General features: G+C 32.1%; 1 protein-coding gene across 1 annotated transcript in view; it reads right to left on the reverse strand.

The window, feature by feature from the left end:
* The window catches only part of LOC114327119 (glutamate receptor ionotropic, kainate 2-like), a 158,593-nt gene that overhangs the window by 36,500 nt on the left and 102,575 nt on the right, over window positions 1–19,518 (reverse strand). The window contains exons 8-9 of the mRNA XM_050657069.1: window positions 11,210–11,507; window positions 837–1,090 (exon numbers count right to left, since the gene is read on the reverse strand). Coding sequence (XP_050513026.1) covers window positions 837–1,090; window positions 11,210–11,507 — 552 coding nt within the window. The remainder of the gene's footprint in view (window positions 1–836; window positions 1,091–11,209; window positions 11,508–19,518) is intronic.

Raw genomic sequence — 19,518 nt, forward strand, 5'->3', positions numbered from 1 at the left:
ACTCCATTATCTACTTCATTCTCTTCTACGTAGTTCACACCCATTTCATCTTCCATGTCTACTTGTATTCCAAATAGAATCTAAAAATAATGCTTCCAGGTTTCTGTGACTTTCTGTTGGTCACTGATTATTTGCCCACTTTCATCTTTACATATATACTTGTTTGGTAAATTGAACATGGATGCACAAAATATCACGTGTTGAATGGTTGGTGGCAACTCCACCAGAAAATCTGCCTGTAGTTAGGTAGGGAGTTGGGTAAAGTCAGTAGTAGGATATTACTAAGAGTTGGATTAAGGCCTAATTAAAAATTGAGGATGAAAATGATTGAAATCATATAGCGAAAAGTATAAGATTATTTTTGCAAGTGAAAAAAAAAATTGAACAGTCAACTTATTCACTACCTTAAAATTATAGTGGTCCATGCTGAAGTTTTGTTCGGCGTTTCTAGGTCTATCTCTATTATTTGGAATCGATGCTAAATTTTAGTTTTTCCCCGGTTTATTTTAAAGCCCCCATTTGGTGCGGCCGTTAAGAAGGTGAGAACTACCTCTTCAAGTCCTAGCTGTAGATCTCGTTACATGTTTTTTTACCAACAAACCTCCAATGAACACTCAAAGTTGCTTTTATAAAGAAAGAAGAAGAACAAGTTTGTTGTATGTTTTCGTTTGTACTGTTTTTTCTATTTTTAACACAGGAAGAGATTTTTAACCGCATATGAAACTGTTGTTAAAAGTTGTGTAATGCTAAATCCCGCTGAACTAAGTTTAACAATCAGTTTAAGACTTTTAAAAAGGTTCGTATCAAATTTAAGAAAACATTCTGAAGTTGCTTACCCCATTGAGATGCGGCAAATCAAGTGCAGCAGGCACGTACGTGGTGGCTGGGCTGCACCTCGTACAGGACCGTCTCAGGGCCGGCCTTTGCCGCGATCCGTGACAGCGGACTGCGAACCTGAGTTCCTCAGCCATCTCTGAACACAGCGACTGGCGGTCGGTCTGAGCGTTCTTTTTGCTATTCCAACAGAATTCTAAAATGGCAACAAGGATGGCTAGGGCTAGGCCGCAAAGTAGGACGACGAAAACTCCACCTATAGAAAATATATGAACTGTATTATTACAACCAATGCATATTAATGCATTTACTGATATAAGACGTAGAGTCAAATAAAAACATAAATCTAGAGACGCAGACTACACAATAAACTCTTGTTAATGGTAGACTGCGCCATGAATTAATACATATTATTGCATTTGACAAAACGTTCATAGGTCAGTAAAATAAAAGAGATCAAGATTAAATTTTAAATTTGAATTTAGAAACAAATAGTATATATCTTGAATATTATGACAATAAATAACTAATAATGGTAGGGGAGCCCAAGCAGGGATTTTTGTAGTTACTCGAGCGTGTCAGATTATCATATGGGGGAGAAACCTGGTACCCTGCAGATGTACCTCTACCATATATTGGCTCTTAACACAGGGGAGTTCGTTAAGGGGGGTCCGAAAAAAATCTATCCTTAAAAAAACTCGAAATTGTCAGATTAAGATAAGGTAAGTTAAGTACATGCAAAAGAGTGTATATTTCAAAAATCCGACGATTTGAGCCGGGCGTAAGGAAATGGGTGAGTCCCATAATTTCACAAGAAAAAAGCGAATATTTCGCGAAATGAATGACAGATCGAAAAACTAAAAAATATGTGCTCAGTATTTTTTTTAAATCTATCGAATGGTACCAAACACGACTTCCCACGGAGAGGAGTGGGGGGTAAATTTAATATTTTAAATACGTATTCCGCGATATTTCGCGAAATGAACATCAGATCGGATAACTGCAAAATACACTTTCAAAATATTTTTGAAAAATCTATCGAATGGCACCAAACACGACCCCGCACGGAGGTGGGGTGGGGGTTACTTTAAAAACTTAAATAAGAGCCCCCATTTTTTATTGCAGATTTGGATTCCTTACGTAAAAATAAGTAACTTTTATTCGAAACATTTTTTTTGAATTATGAATAGATGGCGTTATAATCGGAAAAAACGATTGTTGGAGATGGAAAATTAAATTAAAAAATGGCAAGCGCCCACTAAAATGGAAAACTTTAGTTAACTTTTTTTGGTTTTAGGACCTACTCTTCACAACCCAATAGGTCACCATAACGCTCGAGTGACTGTACATTTAGCATACTTTGCTCCCCTACCATAACTAAAACACTGGCTCGTTTAAAATATCAATACAGAGTGTCTCCAAAGTAATGTGAAATATTTTAGGAGATTTACTATTAGAGCGTAGGCGCAAAATTTGATGCCAATGCTTTTTAAATGCATTTATCTTTTTCGAATCCTGAGAAAATAATTTTTGAAAAATTTAAACGCACAATGAAAGATTATCTTATTACCGAGGACCGAAAGTCCCTGAAAACTTCTATAACACTTATTTTAATAAGTTACAGGGGTAAAAAGAGAAAATAGAAAATTTAATGTGATTTTTATTTTCCAATAACACATTAAAAATAAACTTTTTGTTTATTCTAAGGGACTTTCGGCCCTCCGTAACAATGTATTATTTTATTCCGCGTGTATATTTTTCTTTCAAAAATCTTGATTAGTTTTCTCAAGATTCGAAAAAAAATGAATGCATTTAAAAAGCATTGGTCCGAAATATTTTGCGCCTAAACTCTTAAATATTGAGAGAAAAATTATTGAAAATCTGTATGATTTTTTAGTCGTCATTAGCGGCCCTTATACGATCAGTAATATTGACAGCATTAGCAAGTAATGACAGTATTATTAGCCGTGTAATTAAACAGGGAAAAATACCGACGCGATATTGACGAAATATCTAGATATTCTGATATTCACCATCAGTATTTTAACAGTGGACAGGACACTGTCAGTATCATCAGTAATATTGATCGTCTAAGGGTAAAATTGATCGTGATTATCAGCAATATTGATCGCCGCATTAATCGCCGAGACAGAAGACGATTTCCATATACACATCTTCAATACAACAGACAAGAAATACAATATTATAATAGCAGCAGAAAAAACCAAATGTATGAAAACATCTAAATACCCACTACGATGTAAAATCGAAATTGATGAGAAAATAATAAAGCAGGAAGCAAGGTTTAGATATCTGGGAATAGATATAACCAGTTACGGAGATGTTGAAGAGGAAGTACGACAACAAAGCTTAAAAGCAAGTAAAGCGGCGGGATCTCTTAATGACACAATCTGGAAGAACAATCACCTAAGACAAGACACAAAAGCAAGAATCTATAAAGAAGCAATTAGACCTATATTGACATACACGTCGGAGACAAGGCCTGGCACATCTAAAACGAGACGACTACTAGAAACAACAGAGATGAAAATACTCCGACGAATATCAGGGAAAAGTCTGTTGGATAGGGAGAGAAGCGAAAACATAAGAAGATCATGCAATATAGAAGACATAAATGGATGGGTGACAAAACGGAAACAGGAGTGGAACGGACACATTAGTAGAATGGCAGAGGATAGGATAGTACGAATAGCACGAGATAAGTCACCAAATGGACGAAGAAGTATTGGTAGACCAAGAAAAAGATGGTGCGGTAACTTAAACAATTTAGGAGGCTAAAATTGAAGGAGAAACAGGCTTTAAAACCTACATATAAGAAGTAAGAAGAAGAAGTCGAAGGACCGCAATTTATATACAGCAGTTTTAAACAATGTTTGTAAAAAACCTTCAACTAATTACCTGATGCCATTCGGTACCCCAAAGAGGTGTGTGCTTTATGAGAAACGATTTCTCACACATAAACACGCAGGAGCCTGTATAGTTCGTCCGCTATAACTTTTCCCATGAGTCACGATTGATTTTCAAACAAATTAAGCCAAAACACAAAGTGAAACGAGCGTCGATCTGTATATACATATACTGTATACTATATACTACACACATCGGCGTACGTTTCACTTTATGTTTTGATTTAATTTGTTTAAAAATGAATCGTGACGCATGGGAAAAGTTATAGCGGACGGACAATAGATAGGTTTTACAGCGTTAGGGCGCGTTCACTGTGCACGCTGCTTTCCGAGTCAGAAAGCCAACGCCAAGTGGGTGTGCGAATTATCATTCGTATTTAGTTGTCAACGAGCTGGTGCACTTTGGACAGGCCCATTTAAATACGTAGGACTTAGCTACACCGACTCGGCGTCGGCCTTCTGACTCGAAAACCAGCGTGCACACAAACCATACATACTCATAGACGTTTTATGTCCATGTTAATCTTTCGGATCAAATTAACGCCATCTCTTGATTGGAATGGGAACTAAATTGACAAATTTTAGTTACGTGGGAATTTCAAATTATAAATTTTGCGGAATTTTTGATGAAATTTCGCAGGAAATTAAAACAACAGAAAGACAATTCAATGTTTTACTGAAAACTTCAAATATTCCAATTTGTTTTCAAAATGCTAAACACTACCGCCATATGTCACGTGAAAGCACTGATGTGTAATATTGAGTTGAATGAAAATTTTTGAAAGAATCTTGTAGGATGATTGTTTAGATAAATATCTTTATAATCTTTTACAAACTTCCAAAAATATATAGGCCCGAAATATTGATGACACACTTGTCTATTGGAATAAACTGTTTCAGGATCTATTATATTGCTTTTTTAAATGTGGAGAAACACAACACGGGATGATCAATGTAAACTAAAAATTCTACTCATAAAAACGGAGAGGAGGTTAATACAATTGATTAAATTTGTGACTAAAACTAATTAAAAACGTAACACCACTATAATAAAATAATTAAGCCACAAACTGTAAAATAAAAAGTAAATAACAAATTAATTTAATTGTCAACTGTCAGTTGTTAAATATGACAAGATAATTGACTGAAAGCGACATCTCTGGATTGGAATGGTAACTAATTTGCTGTCTTGACCTTGACAATTTACGTGAAACGTCTATGAGTATGTATGGTTTGTGAGCGTGCACTATGGAAACGCGGCTTAAGGGTGCGTCCACTCTCTCATTACCAAATATACTGGCATGACCTTTAGTCCATATTATATAGGTACCCATAATAGTTACATAAGACTCTATATATTTCTGTATCATTGTACAGTGGAAACCAAATAAGTCGGCCCCCGATAACCCGGAAGTCCTGCTAACCCGGACCGATTTTCATCAGACAAACATTTCAACAATAACAATGTACTATCAGTTGCAAGATAATTCGGATAGAATTCCCCAGATTATTTTGTGCTTGATATCGGCCCAGTCTCTTAATCTGGGGAATTCCATCCGAATTATCTTGCAAGGGAAAGTATGTAATATAATAAGTTTGTTCTAGCATCAGTTTCAAACGGTTTGAAACCATCAGCGAATAGTGGACCAGCGCGAGTAGAAGGGATAGCACTGGTGACTGTATTATGTTCTCTCACTGACCAACTGTTTGCTGACTAGTTTGACTGTTTGCTAGAACAAACCTAATATTTGAGGGATAATGTGTATTTGCTAATTTGAACTATATATGTATACGATAGTAAAAATGATTCATGGCACACGGCGGCGGAAGCAGAGCGAGGTTCATTGTCTCGGATTTATCGGAAACAACAGGCACCTGTTATTCCTTTATTTATTTCAAACTATCTTAGCATTGTTTAAAAAAGACTAAAAGAATATTTAAAAAAGTGTTTTTTAAACAATGGTCTTAGTTTTCACAGTTCATAACATCGTTCCGATTGTGACTGTATTGTTTGTAGTACAGTTTTGTATTGTTTGCTTAGGTTTGTGTTTGCGTGTTTTTAATAATTTTTTCTACGAGCGTGCAAAAATGTCTACTTTCACGCATGCGTTTTAGTTTAGAAAGTTTTACTTTTCCGCACGCGTTTTACTTTTCCGCACGCGTGTAGATATTTTAATATGGCCTTAAAATAATTATAATACATGCAATAAATTAATATTTAGATATTATTTACTATTTTATTTCAAATGTTTGTTATTGTGTTCATGTTTTAATGAAATTAACGCGACAATTCGATGAAATTATTTTGACATAATATTCGAAAGTCAAATCGGTAGGGAATAACAGTCGTTTTGAATCATAGTCATGGAAACCAAGATCGTCGTCATGCTAACTAATTATATTGAAAGTTTGGTTTTGAAAACATTGTCAAAGAATTAACTTGTGTATGTATTTTCATAATAATTAAAGTAATTGATTAAGATTTGGTAATTTTTAAAAACTCGTAGAAAAAATATTGTTCCTAACTCTTGCAGAAAGTCTCTTTTCCGCACTCGACTGCTTGCCGAACTCCCGCTTTGCGTCGTTCGGAAAACTGCAGTGGCGTGCGGAAAAGTATGACTTTCTGCACTTGTTAGGAAAATAACTATAGATGTGTAGGTACTGTGCATATATATTTCATATTATTTCAATTATAACGGAGTTTATCTGTAAGTATACCGTATTTTATTAATTTTTACCATATTCTCCGGCTAACCCGGATCTTCTGCGGTCCCGATTAATCCGAGTTATTGAGGATCCACTGTACCTCACAACTTTTTAGTCGACAAACCGTCGTACATTCACGTATCAAGCCGTTTAGGCGCTATATGTCTAAAGTTCCTTTAGTTATCCACTCTTGAACCATCAATCATTCAATATTTACTTCTTAGCTGCCCTTTTTCCAACGAGGTCTCATACGTCACGATCCAACGAGCCTCTCTATTCCCGACTACAAAAAGCGTTAAAAATTACCAGAGTGGGCCTTAGATTATGGTGGAGGCGCCAATGTTAATTCTTCAGGGCGCATCCACCAAACCATCGCAGGTTTGTCACAGCATAATAATATAGGGATGGCGGTTGTTGACAAAAAACCGGTTTTCGGTTATACCGGTTTTTTTTTAAATTACGGTTTAATTTAACGGTTATAACCGATCAAAAAACCGGTTATTCCAAAAACTTTCGGTTTTTTTTAATCAATAGCAAATACTCAATAGGTTAATATATTACATTTATATTGCACTTTAGTTTGCTCAATTTTTTTCCCTAAAAATTCCCCAACCATTTCAACCTATAAAAATTTTCCCATGCGCTTTCAAATTACCCTAAAATTGAGCTAAAGTACAAGTACCCCAATCTGGTAACTCCGATTCGTCGCTCATTGTAGACGGCGGCGGCTTGTCTTGCGTTGTCAATTGGGATATTCCTAAAAGTGATGTTCGGTTTTTCACCGGTTATTACTTTAAAAAGAAAAAACCGGTTATAACCGGGACAAAAAAACAACCGGTAAAACCGGTTGTTACGAATTAAAAAAACCGGTTTTCGGTTATAACCGGTATGTTTTTCCCATTCCTAATAATAATTATTACTACGCTGGTAACTGTCGAGCTTAGCTGATAGTAGTCCAGGAACCGAAGCTTTTTACCTCGGAATTTTTACAGAATGGATCGATTTGCTTAAAAATTTGAGAATAAGTAGTGGATACTCCATGGATCAAAATCTATATGATGCCGAAAGGCGCTTTTACCATGGGGGTGGTTACCACCCCATCTCGGGGGTGGAGATTTTTGATTATATTTTGACTGCAAAAGTTGATAAAAACATTCATTCTAAGCAAAAAATGTTCTATACATTTTTTTGATAAAATTAATAATTTTCGATTTATGCGCTATCGAAAGTGTTAGTTTTATATCTAAAAAATCAATGTTTTTCGATGGTATACTCATTAACAATTCACTCAATTTTTGCCGTAGCAAAAATTTTTCAACCCAAATTATTGAGAATTAAATAACCCACAATTCAATATTTAATCATTTTTTCGCATCTCTGATGGTAATCTTTCTATTCTGAAGAGAAAGCATTTTTACCAAATTACAAAAATTCGTTATTCGCTTTAAACACCAGATTTTTACAAGATAATCATTCTAAGCCAGTCAAACTTCTAGAATCTATTAATAATACATAAATAAAGAAGAATGGGTAAGGCCAATAACTGAAAACACCGCTAACTTACATTATTATGCTTCCAATTGGATTTCTCCTTTTTTTTTTCTAAAAAATACATATATTGATTTTTCAACCGTAACTTTTTTATTTTTTATCTTAGAAAGTTTGAGAAAAAATAATTTTGTAGGTTTTTACAAGATATATAAGGCTATTAATATTAAATCTTTTTAAAATCCTGAGTCGCAAAAAGAGGTGACTTTGAAAGGGTTGGTAAAGGTGGTTTTTGCTTGTTATTACAAGATTTAATTGTCAATAGCTCACTTAATTGTTGCCGTAGAATAATGTTTTGCAAACTATGTTCTTGGGAATTAAATAAGCTACAGTTTCATATTTAAACATTTTTTCGTATCTCTGATCCTAATCTTTCTATTCTGAAGAAAAAGCCATTTTTTTCCAAACTACAAAAATTCGTTATTCGCTTTTAGCTCCATTTTTTTTACAACTAATCATTCTAAGCCGGTGAAACTTCTAGAACGTATTAATAATACATAAATAAAGAAGACCAAATAAGTTCAATGACTAATTTTAATTAGGGTGGTGATTAGGAGATTGCTTCTGATCACTTTTTCGCTGAAAAAAAAAAAAAAAAAAATAGGGACTGGCATTCTTTTCACTATAAGTCACTTAATTTTTTAGCTAGGGACTATTTTTTTATTTCTGGAGATAGATATTTTTAAATACTTTAAATTAGTTTAAACAAGTTATCCTCGAAAAATGCACAATTTTACCGTTTTTGACTTTGAAACTACAATATTTAGCATTTGACGAAGAAGAGCTAACATATAATAAAGTATAGCTCGATTACTATTGCTCTTAAAGAAAATAAAAAAAACGGTTTTGTCAATTTTTTTAAAAGGTACATTTTTGTTAAGTAAAGTTGTTTTTTTTTTAAACGAAACTTTTGGAGTTATTAGCAGAAAACTTATTAAAAACATTGATTTTTTCGATGTAAAACTAGCACATTCGATAGCGAATAAATCGAAAACTATTAATTTTATCAAAAAAATTTATGGACCGTTTTTTGCTTAGAATTAATGTTTTTACTAACTTTTGCGGTCAAAATATAATAAAAAATTTCCACCCCCGTGATGGGGTGGTAACCACCCCCATGGTAAAAGCGCCTTTCGGCATCATATAGATTTTGATCCTTGGACTATTCACTACTTATTCTTAAATTTTAAAGCAAATCGATCCATTCTGTAAAAATTTCGAGGTGTTGTCATATTTAAAGCTTCATTACTTGGACTATAGTCTGTTGGTAGCTATTTTGTAATCAGTTTGTACAGATGTGGTAACATGCTTATTGGTCTGTAATTTTCGAGTTTACGTTTGTCTATTTCCACGTTACATACAAATAAAGAAAATCCAGTATGCAAGTTGCATTTTTATTTCATCCATTCAAAAATTATTTATAGATATTTAAATTAAGCTATCATTACAAAGAAATACAAATGAATGAAGTAATAAAACAGTAAGTACGTGCAGTCTAAAATATGAGGTAAACAACACAGGAGGTAAAGCAAAATCTTCTTGTGGAGCGAAATAAAAATATATATCTAAAATTATGTGTTTTGACATCATTATTTATTTATTTATTTAAATTTATATTTTATCCCCTTATGAAACGACTACATTTATTTTTGCGTTATATGAATTTTATCTCTACATTTTCCTCTAAAATGCATTCTTCTCATAACTAAAAATTATTATGTGTGATACCTAGTAAGATGGTGGTTGTTGACAAACACCGGTTTTCGATTATACCGTGTTTTTACTTATGGTTTAACGGTTATAACCAGTCAAAAACCGGTTATTTCAAAAACCGGTAGTCGGTTTTTTAATCAATAGCCAATACACATTAGGTTAGAATATTACATTTACATAGCACTTTTTGCGATACTCCAGTCGAATCAGTATCAATATTATCGATATCGTTTCCATTGAAACAATAGATCGATATCAAGATAATAGTCTTGTCGCCAGAGGGGGTACCCTGACTTGCCCAAATTTTTCTATGTATTTTGACCCGTAGAACACAAATTTTTTGGGTAACAGTTGATCCGGATGTCGATAAGATTGTTATAAACAAAGAACATGAGGAATTATAAAACAGCGATTTCTCGCAAAATAATTTTTTTTTGTATTTTTTGGGTCATTCTAAGCAAAAAATTTTCTTACAAGTTTATTCGTAGGATGCATAGTTTTCGAGATAAACGCGGTTAAACTTAAAAAAATCGAAAATTTGCAATTTTTGAACCCGAATAACTTTTGATTTAAAAATAAAATAGCAACTCTGCTTGCCGAATTTGAAAGTTTAAGTCAAATTATATCGGTTTTGATTATTTGCATTGCTAAAAATTTATTTTTTTTATTGTTAAACAAAGCTATAAACACACAGTGTTTCCCGTGCCTAATACCTGCGTTTCAACGCATGCTACGTAGATATTGCCTCGCTTGCACTTGTACCTACTCTACCTACTCGTTCGATTTTAAATGAGAAATCATTGAAAATATCACTCACGCACTAGGTGTTTATAGCTTTGTTTAACAATAAAAAAATAAATTTTTAGCAATGCAAATAATTAAAACCGATATAACTTGACTTGAACTTTCAAATGCGGGAAGCAGAATTGCTATTTTATTTTTAAATCAAGTTATTCGGGTTCAAAAATTGCAAATTTTCGATTTTTTTTTAAGTTTAACCGCGTTTATCTCGAAAACTATGCATCCTACGAAAAAACTTGTCAGAACATTTTTTGCTTAGAATGACCCAAAAAATACAAAAAAATGTTGTGTTTTGCGAGAAATCGCTGTTATGTAATTCCTCAAACTCTTTGTCTATAACAATCTTATCGACATCCGGATCAACTGTTACCCAAAAAATTCGTATTCTACGGGTCAAAGTACATGAAAAAAATTTGGGTAAGTCCATCTGAATAAAGGAGGCCGTTCAAAGGTTGAATAAAGGAGGCGAATGATAAGGCCTCGAAAAACCGAATCTCCGCACCAAAAACATAAAAAACGTCAAGATACCGAGGGGACATAAAAGTAAATACTCCACCCTTCCGGTTGCTAGACTATAAGGTCATTTAATCATCGTCGAACGTTCTGATAGTGTTAAATGTTCGGTCGTTCTAATTTGAACAAAACCTAAATAAATACAATCACTAATGAACAGCATTTACCTATATTCTCTACACCTAAGGCATTAGCTTTCGATTCTTTACTCTTATCATCTCGGGTGCACACGTCTCCCGTATTCTTCCACCATTTGTCATACAAAATTTGTATCACACCTTTCTCTTGAAGTTCGAGAATAGCTAGCGATATTTTGTCCCTCCAAGGACTACCCTTTGGGGTAGCAATACCATATCCTTTGGAGTCCAACAAACCTCCTATTTGAGTTAAGTTGCAGTCCCTTTGAACTGCATAATCTAACATAGTTGATTCCATGAGAAAGGCGTAGTCGCCTTCTAACACCCTCTGAAAAACAAAATATATAACTTATATATAAATTATATGTATTTAACTGAATTGAATTAAAAAAAAAATACTGATAAACTTAATCAGTCTTGAATTTTTGAATACTTTTATTTGCAAAATGAAGACCATATTTTTAGTACGACAATTTCTAGCTATTTAAAATTATGATTTTGGTTTGTTTTGTGACATGCATAAAAACCCCTAGATTGGAAAATGATTACCCAACTCTGTATCTTATTCCCTGAAAATATAACATTAAACTTTTGAACAGCAACCATATTATTTATAGGGTCAATAAAACTCTGCCGATAATCCAAATAATTATATTACTTAATGAATAATTTATTTTATCATTTTAATTTAGAGCAAAATATCATCGGTTTTAATCACAGAGTACCTAATAATCTTTGAGGATTTTCCATATTGGTAGTCAAAAACCGTCTTTTTGACGGCATATCTTAGGATGTTAATAATTGATATTTCATTCACAATTACATCAACGGCTGAATCCATGATCTTAATAAATAATTAAATTGAATTTTCGAATTGATTTTAATGAAATTTTGGGCCTAGCTTCTACTTATCTCCTAATTCAAAGTCTATCCTATGCCGATGTGTGCTTTTATCTTGGGGGTGGTTCCCACCTCGTCTCAGGGGTGGAAATTTTTTTGATTAAAATTACCACGTAATTCGCTAGATAACCTAATTCTAAGAAAAAACTGTCCTATGATTTTTTTTTTGAAAACTCAATACTTTTTGAGTTACTTAGTCGTGGTTGAAGACTAACCACTTTCATTGAAACATAACACCTTTTCGAACGTTTTTTTGCGAATACCTTAAAAACTATGCACCTAACCAAAAAAACTACATCAAACATTTTTGTAAGTTACAAGAAAACAAAGAGACACCTGCCTTAATAAATCTTCTAGTTATAATACAAAAAGAGATATGGTAGGTGAAAATATTTTGTTTTTTGGTCCATTCTTAAAATGGTGTATTCAACTTGAAATAACAGTGAAACGGTCGATTTTAGGTGTACAATGCCACTAATACCTTTTGTAGTACTTGAAAAGACCTTTAAAATGAGCTATATTTGAGGTCCATTACGTTAAAACTAAGCGATATACGCTGCAAATAAAATTGATAACTAATGTATTTTAAGAAAAAATGAGAAATAATTTTAACCCCCATCCACCAAAATATAATGCATCGTTTTCCTTCTACAATACCTTTTATTATAGTATTATTTCTATGTTCAAAAAGGTGGACGGGTTTAAAATAAATGGTTTTTGAAAAAAGAAAAGATCAAACTATAAAGCGCATTTTTAAATTTTCTTAAAAATCTTCTCTTTCTCCTTGTAACTTGAATGAAGAGATACAGTAATGAAAAAAAAAATTGTATCTGAAAAAACCCTACATTTTTGTTTGGTATCTTTTTTCGTATCTCTTATCATTTTCGAGTTACATGGAGAAAAAGGAAGATTTAAAAAAAAAATTAAATGTGCGCTCTATAATTTCATCTTATTTTTTTGCAGAATATCTCGCTTAGTTTGAATGAAATCGACATTTAGTATTGCTCATTTTAAAGGTCTTTTCAAGCACTATAAAAGTTATTAGTATCATTATACACCTAAAATGGACCGTTTCTCTGTTATTTCAAGTTGAATGCACCGATTTGAGCATGCAGCAAAAAAACAAACTCTTCTTACCTACCATATCCCTCTTTGTATTTTAACTAGAAGATTTATGAAGGAACGAATCTCTTTGTTTTTTTTTTATAAACTGCAGAAGTATATTAAATCTTTTTTTTGTTAGATGCTTAGTTTCTAAGGTATTCGCAAAAATCCGTCCGAAAAGGTGTAATTTTTCAATGAAAATGGCCAATTTTCAACCACGAATAACTCAAAAAGTATGAGTTTTCAAAAAATAATTATAGAACAGTTTTTGCTTAAAATTAGGTTATCTAGCCTATTTCGTGGCTATTTTACCCAAAACATTTTTCACCCCCGAGAAGGGGTGGGAACCACCCCCAAGATAAAAGCGCACATCGACATAGGGTAGAATTTGTTTCTTGAGCTATTCCCTACTTACTGTAAAAGTATCAAGTAAATCGAAGTAGGTAGTAGGATGGAATTCGAAGCAAAATACCCTCGTTGACTGCCCTAATAGAATTATTTCACAAATAGACAGAATTTAATATACACTAAGAATCAAAATTAACGCACCACCTTAAAAATGGGACATTTTTGATGTCTCGTATTTTCTAAACCTGTTATCCGATTTGAGTAATTTTTTTAGTATATTATAGATTTATTATTCAAGAATATCGATGTAATAATATTATTGCTAAACAGGTAAGTATCATTGTATACCGGGTGTAAAAATGATAGTGTGTTTTTTTCTCAAAGTTTGAAACACCCTGTGGAATATTCTAGCGTATATAAAATATTGTAATTAAAACTCAACTATAGCCTTAGGCTTTCTTAACATTTTGCTTTTTGACTCATTCGCTTATGTGTGATAATGAAAAAGTTAGGTACTTTAACAACTAGCCATGTTATTCATCAATACAGGGTGTTTCTAAATAAGTGCGACAAACTCTAAGGGATAATTCTGCATGGAAAAATAATGACCATTTGCTTTATAAACATAGGTCCACAAATGCTTTGTTTCCGAGATACGGGATGTTGAATTTTTTCTTACAAACTGACGATTTATTTATTGCTCTAAAACCAGTTGCGATATGCAAATGAAATTTGGTAGGTTTTAAGAGGTACTTATGTTGCATTTTTGACATGCAATTAAAAATTTTATACTCACCATTGGCGTGCATACGGGTATAAATATTTTAGATACATCCCGTATGCACGCCAATGGTGAATATAAAATTCTTAATTGCATGTAAAAAATGAGCAATAACTACCTCTTAAAACCTACCAAATTTCATTTGCATATCTCAACCGATTTTAGATCAATAAATAAAACGTCAGTTTGTAAGAAAAAATTCAACATCCCGTATCTCCGAAACGGAGCATTTGTAGATTTATGTTTATAGAGCAAAAGGTTATTATTTTTTCATGCCGAATTACTTCTTAGTCTTACTTTGTTGAAGTTTGTCTCACTTATTTAGAAACACCCTGTATTGATGAACAAGATGGCTAGTTGTTAAAGTATCTATCTTTTTTATTATCATATACAGGGTGTCCAGAAACTCTACCGACAAACGAAGACAGAAGATTCTGCAAATAATTCTAAGACAATTTAACCCTATTCACTTAGTCCGAAAATGCTTCCTAAGGGAGCTAAAGCTCTTTGAAGATGGCGTCTTGTAATGAGTTTTTCTTAAATACTTCCAGAACGCTTCTATTTAGAAAAACAAGAACTGGTACGCGTATTTATCTTCCAGAGATAAATCTATTTCATCTTTTGCGAATTTTTAGTACCGATCATAGGCGTCCGTTTTGGGCAGGGCAACGGTTATTTTATCGCATAACTTTTTTGTCTTTAATTTTTAAGCATTTTTGACACTTCATTATTAAATTGTGAGGTATTCTAGTGATAAAAGTTACTCTTGTTTTAAGTCGGTAGGACACACCGTTTTCTAGAAAAATCGATTTGAAAATTTTTCGTTCTGTAAATTTCAAAAAAAAAATTTCCAAAAAAACCTTTTTAGAAAGACGAAAACTGGTACATTTATTTATATTCCAGAGATAAATCGATTTCATTAATTGCGAATTTCTAGTACCAGTCATAGGCGTCCGTTTTGGGTAGGTCAACAGTTATTTTATAGCGTAACTTTTTTGTCCTTAATTTTTAAGCATTTTTGACATTAGATTATTAAATTATGAGGTATTCGAGTACTAAAAGTTACTCTTGCTTTAAGTTAGTAAAATACATCGTTTTTTTTTGAAAATTTTTTTCCATTTTTTTCAAATTCCCAAAACGAAAAACTTTCAAATCCATTTTTCTAGAAAACGGTGTGTCCTACCGACTTAAAGCAATAGTACCTTTTAGTACTAGAATACCTCACAATTTAATAAACCAGTGACAAAAATGCTTAAAAGTTAAAGACAAAAAAGTTATGCGATAAAATAACCGTTGCCCTACCCAAAACGGACGCCTATGACCGGTACTAGAAATTCATAATAGATGGAATGGATTTATTTCTGGAAAGTAAATATGCATACCAATTTTCGTTCTTCTAAATAGAAGCGTTCTGGAGTTATTTAAGAAAAACTAATTACATGACGCCATCTTCAAAGAGCTCCAGCTCCCTTAGGAAGCATTTTCGGACTAGGTGAATTGGATTAAATTATCTTAAAATTATCTAAAAAATCTCCTGTCTTCGTTTGTCGGTAGAGTTTCTGGACACCCTGTATAAGCGAATGAATCAAAAAGTAAATTGTTAAGAAAGCCTAAGACTATAGTTGAGTTTTAATTACAATATTTTATATACGCTAGAATATTCCACAAGGTGTTCCAAACTTTGAAGAAAAAACACACTATCATTTTTGCACCCGGTATACAATGACACTTACCTGTTTAGCAATAATATTATTACATCAATATTCCTGAAGAACAAAGCAATAAACTACTAAAAAAATCACTCAAATCGGCCGACAGGTTTAGGAAATACGAGACATCAAAAAAGTCCCATTTTTAAGGTGGTGCGTTAATTTTGATCATAAGAAATAAAAACGACTTCCGGAGTGGAAATAGAAACGTCAAGTATTTTTGAGGTAAAAATGTAATAATTGTCATCACGGTTCTTAGACATTTACTACGGTTGCCTACATCGACTAACCAATGAACATTAAACCCGCGATTACGTCAAGAGATTACAGTAATATGAATCGTAATATGATTAATCGGTATTTTTATGTCTTTGATATATGCAAAATAGTAAAAATAGTTATGAAATAAAGATGTTAGTGGATTATAATACCTAATTAGGTATGAAGAACTGTTGATATTTGGGTGGTTTGTAGTCCAGGGCGCATCTGTTTTGAGATGGACGTTGAGAGGCGACTCAAATTTTTTTGCAGAAATTGCTTGAAAATAAATCAAATAATAATATTTGAGTTATCCTCCCTCTCAAAAAGGTCCGGAACATTGTTTAAATAATCAAAATGGCAAAAAATGAAGGAAAAATTCGATTTTATTCTTCGTTTCTTGATTATAACTTTAAAAGTATTTATTTCCGAGAAAAGTTGTACTAACATAAAAGTTGCGTAATTAAATTTCCTACAATATAGAATTGGTTAAAAATTTAAAAAGTAGTCACCCTAGTTGCAAAATAGCAATAATTGCGAAAAAAACATACAAAATCAAGTATTGGCATTTTACGTTTCTCAACCATTTATGCTACACTTAGGACCTTCATATTTCACCCAGAAAAACTTTATGATATAGTAAAACAATACTGTAAATTTTATTAAGATCGGTTCAATAGATTTCGCAAAATAAATTTCGCAATCCAGCTTTTGCAAAAAAAAATTATTTTTTCAAAATGTTACAGGACCGAAAATAAAGCAGATGGCTAGTTGAAATTTTTTTGCTTATAAAAGTGTACTGTACCTTTCATTTGCAATTTGCAAAATTAAAATCGATTAATTACCACGGCGTCAGGAAATTTTTTAAATAAACATTAATTTTTGGTGCTACGCGCAGGACAGCGGTGTTCGATTCACACAAGTTGATTTCCACCAAAATTTCTTCCAATCTTTATCTAATATATTATTTTCTTACTCTATATTTTGTTGTATTTTAATATTTTAATTCCACAACAATCAAACTAATTTTATTATTGTTTGTGAAATATTGTTTAAACAATTGCATATATTTAAAAATAATAAACTTTTATTCTCTAAGTTAAAATATATGAACAAAGAAAGTTTTTGCTAATAAAAGTGTTATTTCAAAGGATAGAGTATGTGTTTTTATTTTGCAATAAACAAATTTATTTATTTACATCGAAATGTAATAAAAATTAAAATGTATCAATCATTATCAAAGGCCATTGGAATGACCAATCAGAGCAAACTATCCGCTGTCCTGCGCGTAGCACCAATAATTAATGTTTATTTAATAAAATTCCTGACGCCGTGGTGTTAATCGATTTTAATTCTGCAAAATTGCAAATGAAAGGTACAGTGCATTTCTATAATAAAAAAAAAATCAACTTGCTATCTGCTTTATTTTCAGTTCTGTAACATTTTGAAAAAATGAATTTTTTTTTGCGAAAGCTGGATTGCGAAATTTATTTTGCAAAATCTATTGAACCGATCTTTATTTTTAAGCAATTTCTGCAAAAAAAATTTGAGTCACCTCTCAACGTCCAAATGTACTAATATTTTTACATATGCGCCCTGGTCTATTGGTACTTAAAATTAATCAAGACCAATTTATTGTTCTTGTTTATCTAACGGTTAATGTAAGATTTACAGAAATATAGAACTTCAATCTCCATTCTACACTGAAGATTTGTCGCTTATAGTGAATCTGGCATTCTAAAATTTCATCAAAAATATTATTATTTAAGGTACAAGGGCCTACATAATGAAATTTAAACGTTTTAACCTACCTTACAAATATATATTCTTATTTAAGCTTCTACAAGAGGTACGATGTACAATTATAATAATAAATAACTTTTCAAGGATAATTCAAAATAAGTTTTTACGGGAAACAACACTAAAATTTCAAATACAAAAATATAAAGTTAACTATTAGGATATAAAAGATAAATAATACCACAAATAATACACATACATACACAATAATACACATTCAATGATCGGAAATCATTTAAAAGTATGGGCGTGTGTATTGTGTACTCTTGTGACGTAAGTCAAACATTTAAGTCTCCCCCACCACAGTCGAACTAGACAACCGTAGTAAATGTCTAATAACCGTAAATTGTCATTACAACCAAACTATGGTTAATACCATATAAACATATCAGTTAATAATTTCAATATTTGCTATGCTATAATTTGTTCATTTTTTAAAAATGTTTATAAAACAGTATTTCAATAATATTGTATTTAATCTTTATAAGAAGAAGCAGCTCTACATATAATTCTAATAGTGGAGTCACTGAAGGTGGATATGAGCTATTACCTCCGATTTCGTTGAACCTCCATCGATTTGCATGAAAATTGGTGAGTGGTTAGAGGATATCTCAAGGAACAAAGGTGACATGGTGCCAACTTGCGCTTTTACCCTAGGGGTGGATATCACCCCTTCTCGGAGGTGAAAATTATTTTATTAAAAATAACCCCATATTTCGATAGAGGGACAAATTTCAAGCAAAATTTGTTATATAAAGTTATTAAAATAAATCAAAACTTTTTGAGTTATTAAAGATCAAAGATTTTAATTTTTCTTGAGAAAAATGCATGTTTTTAACCAATTTTTCATCAATAACTCAAAAAGTGTAAGTTTTTACAAAAAAGTTATAATTATCAAAATTGAAGCTAATAAAAAATGAAATAAACCGCTTACTACAAAAACCTTTTTATCTTAACTAAAAGTGAGTTATAGGTAATTGAATATATTTTTTTTCGGCGAGTAAAAAACTCTAAATATTCAAGCTGAAATAATGGGAAATTGACGAATTTTATAACATAAACTTATTAAACATTTGTCAAAGTACTTAAAAATATCTATTTAATGAGCCCCCGAATATGTTGATAGCGTTAAAATTTATGCACCAAAATTTTTTCAAAATTTATCTTTTAAAAATTTTTCCAAAAAATGTTATTGTTTTTTTTAATAACTCCGTTCTGTTTACGATAACAGATTCATCTAAAAACTGTTAGAAAGTTAATTCCAAGTGCTATTTAAGCACGTTGAACCTAATCTTTTAAACCCCTTACTTTTTAAAAAAATAAAGGTTCAATGACCCCGGTTGCACGGTTCCCACAGGAAAATTTAAGATTTAAACGTTTCTATCTCGGTTATTTTTTACCCTATAGAAATAGTAAAACAGGTAAAATATTTGGTATAG

The sequence above is a fragment of the Diabrotica virgifera genome, chromosome 7 (assembly GCF_917563875.1).
Source record: "Diabrotica virgifera virgifera chromosome 7, PGI_DIABVI_V3a".
Taxonomy (NCBI): domain Eukaryota; kingdom Metazoa; phylum Arthropoda; class Insecta; order Coleoptera; family Chrysomelidae; genus Diabrotica; species Diabrotica virgifera.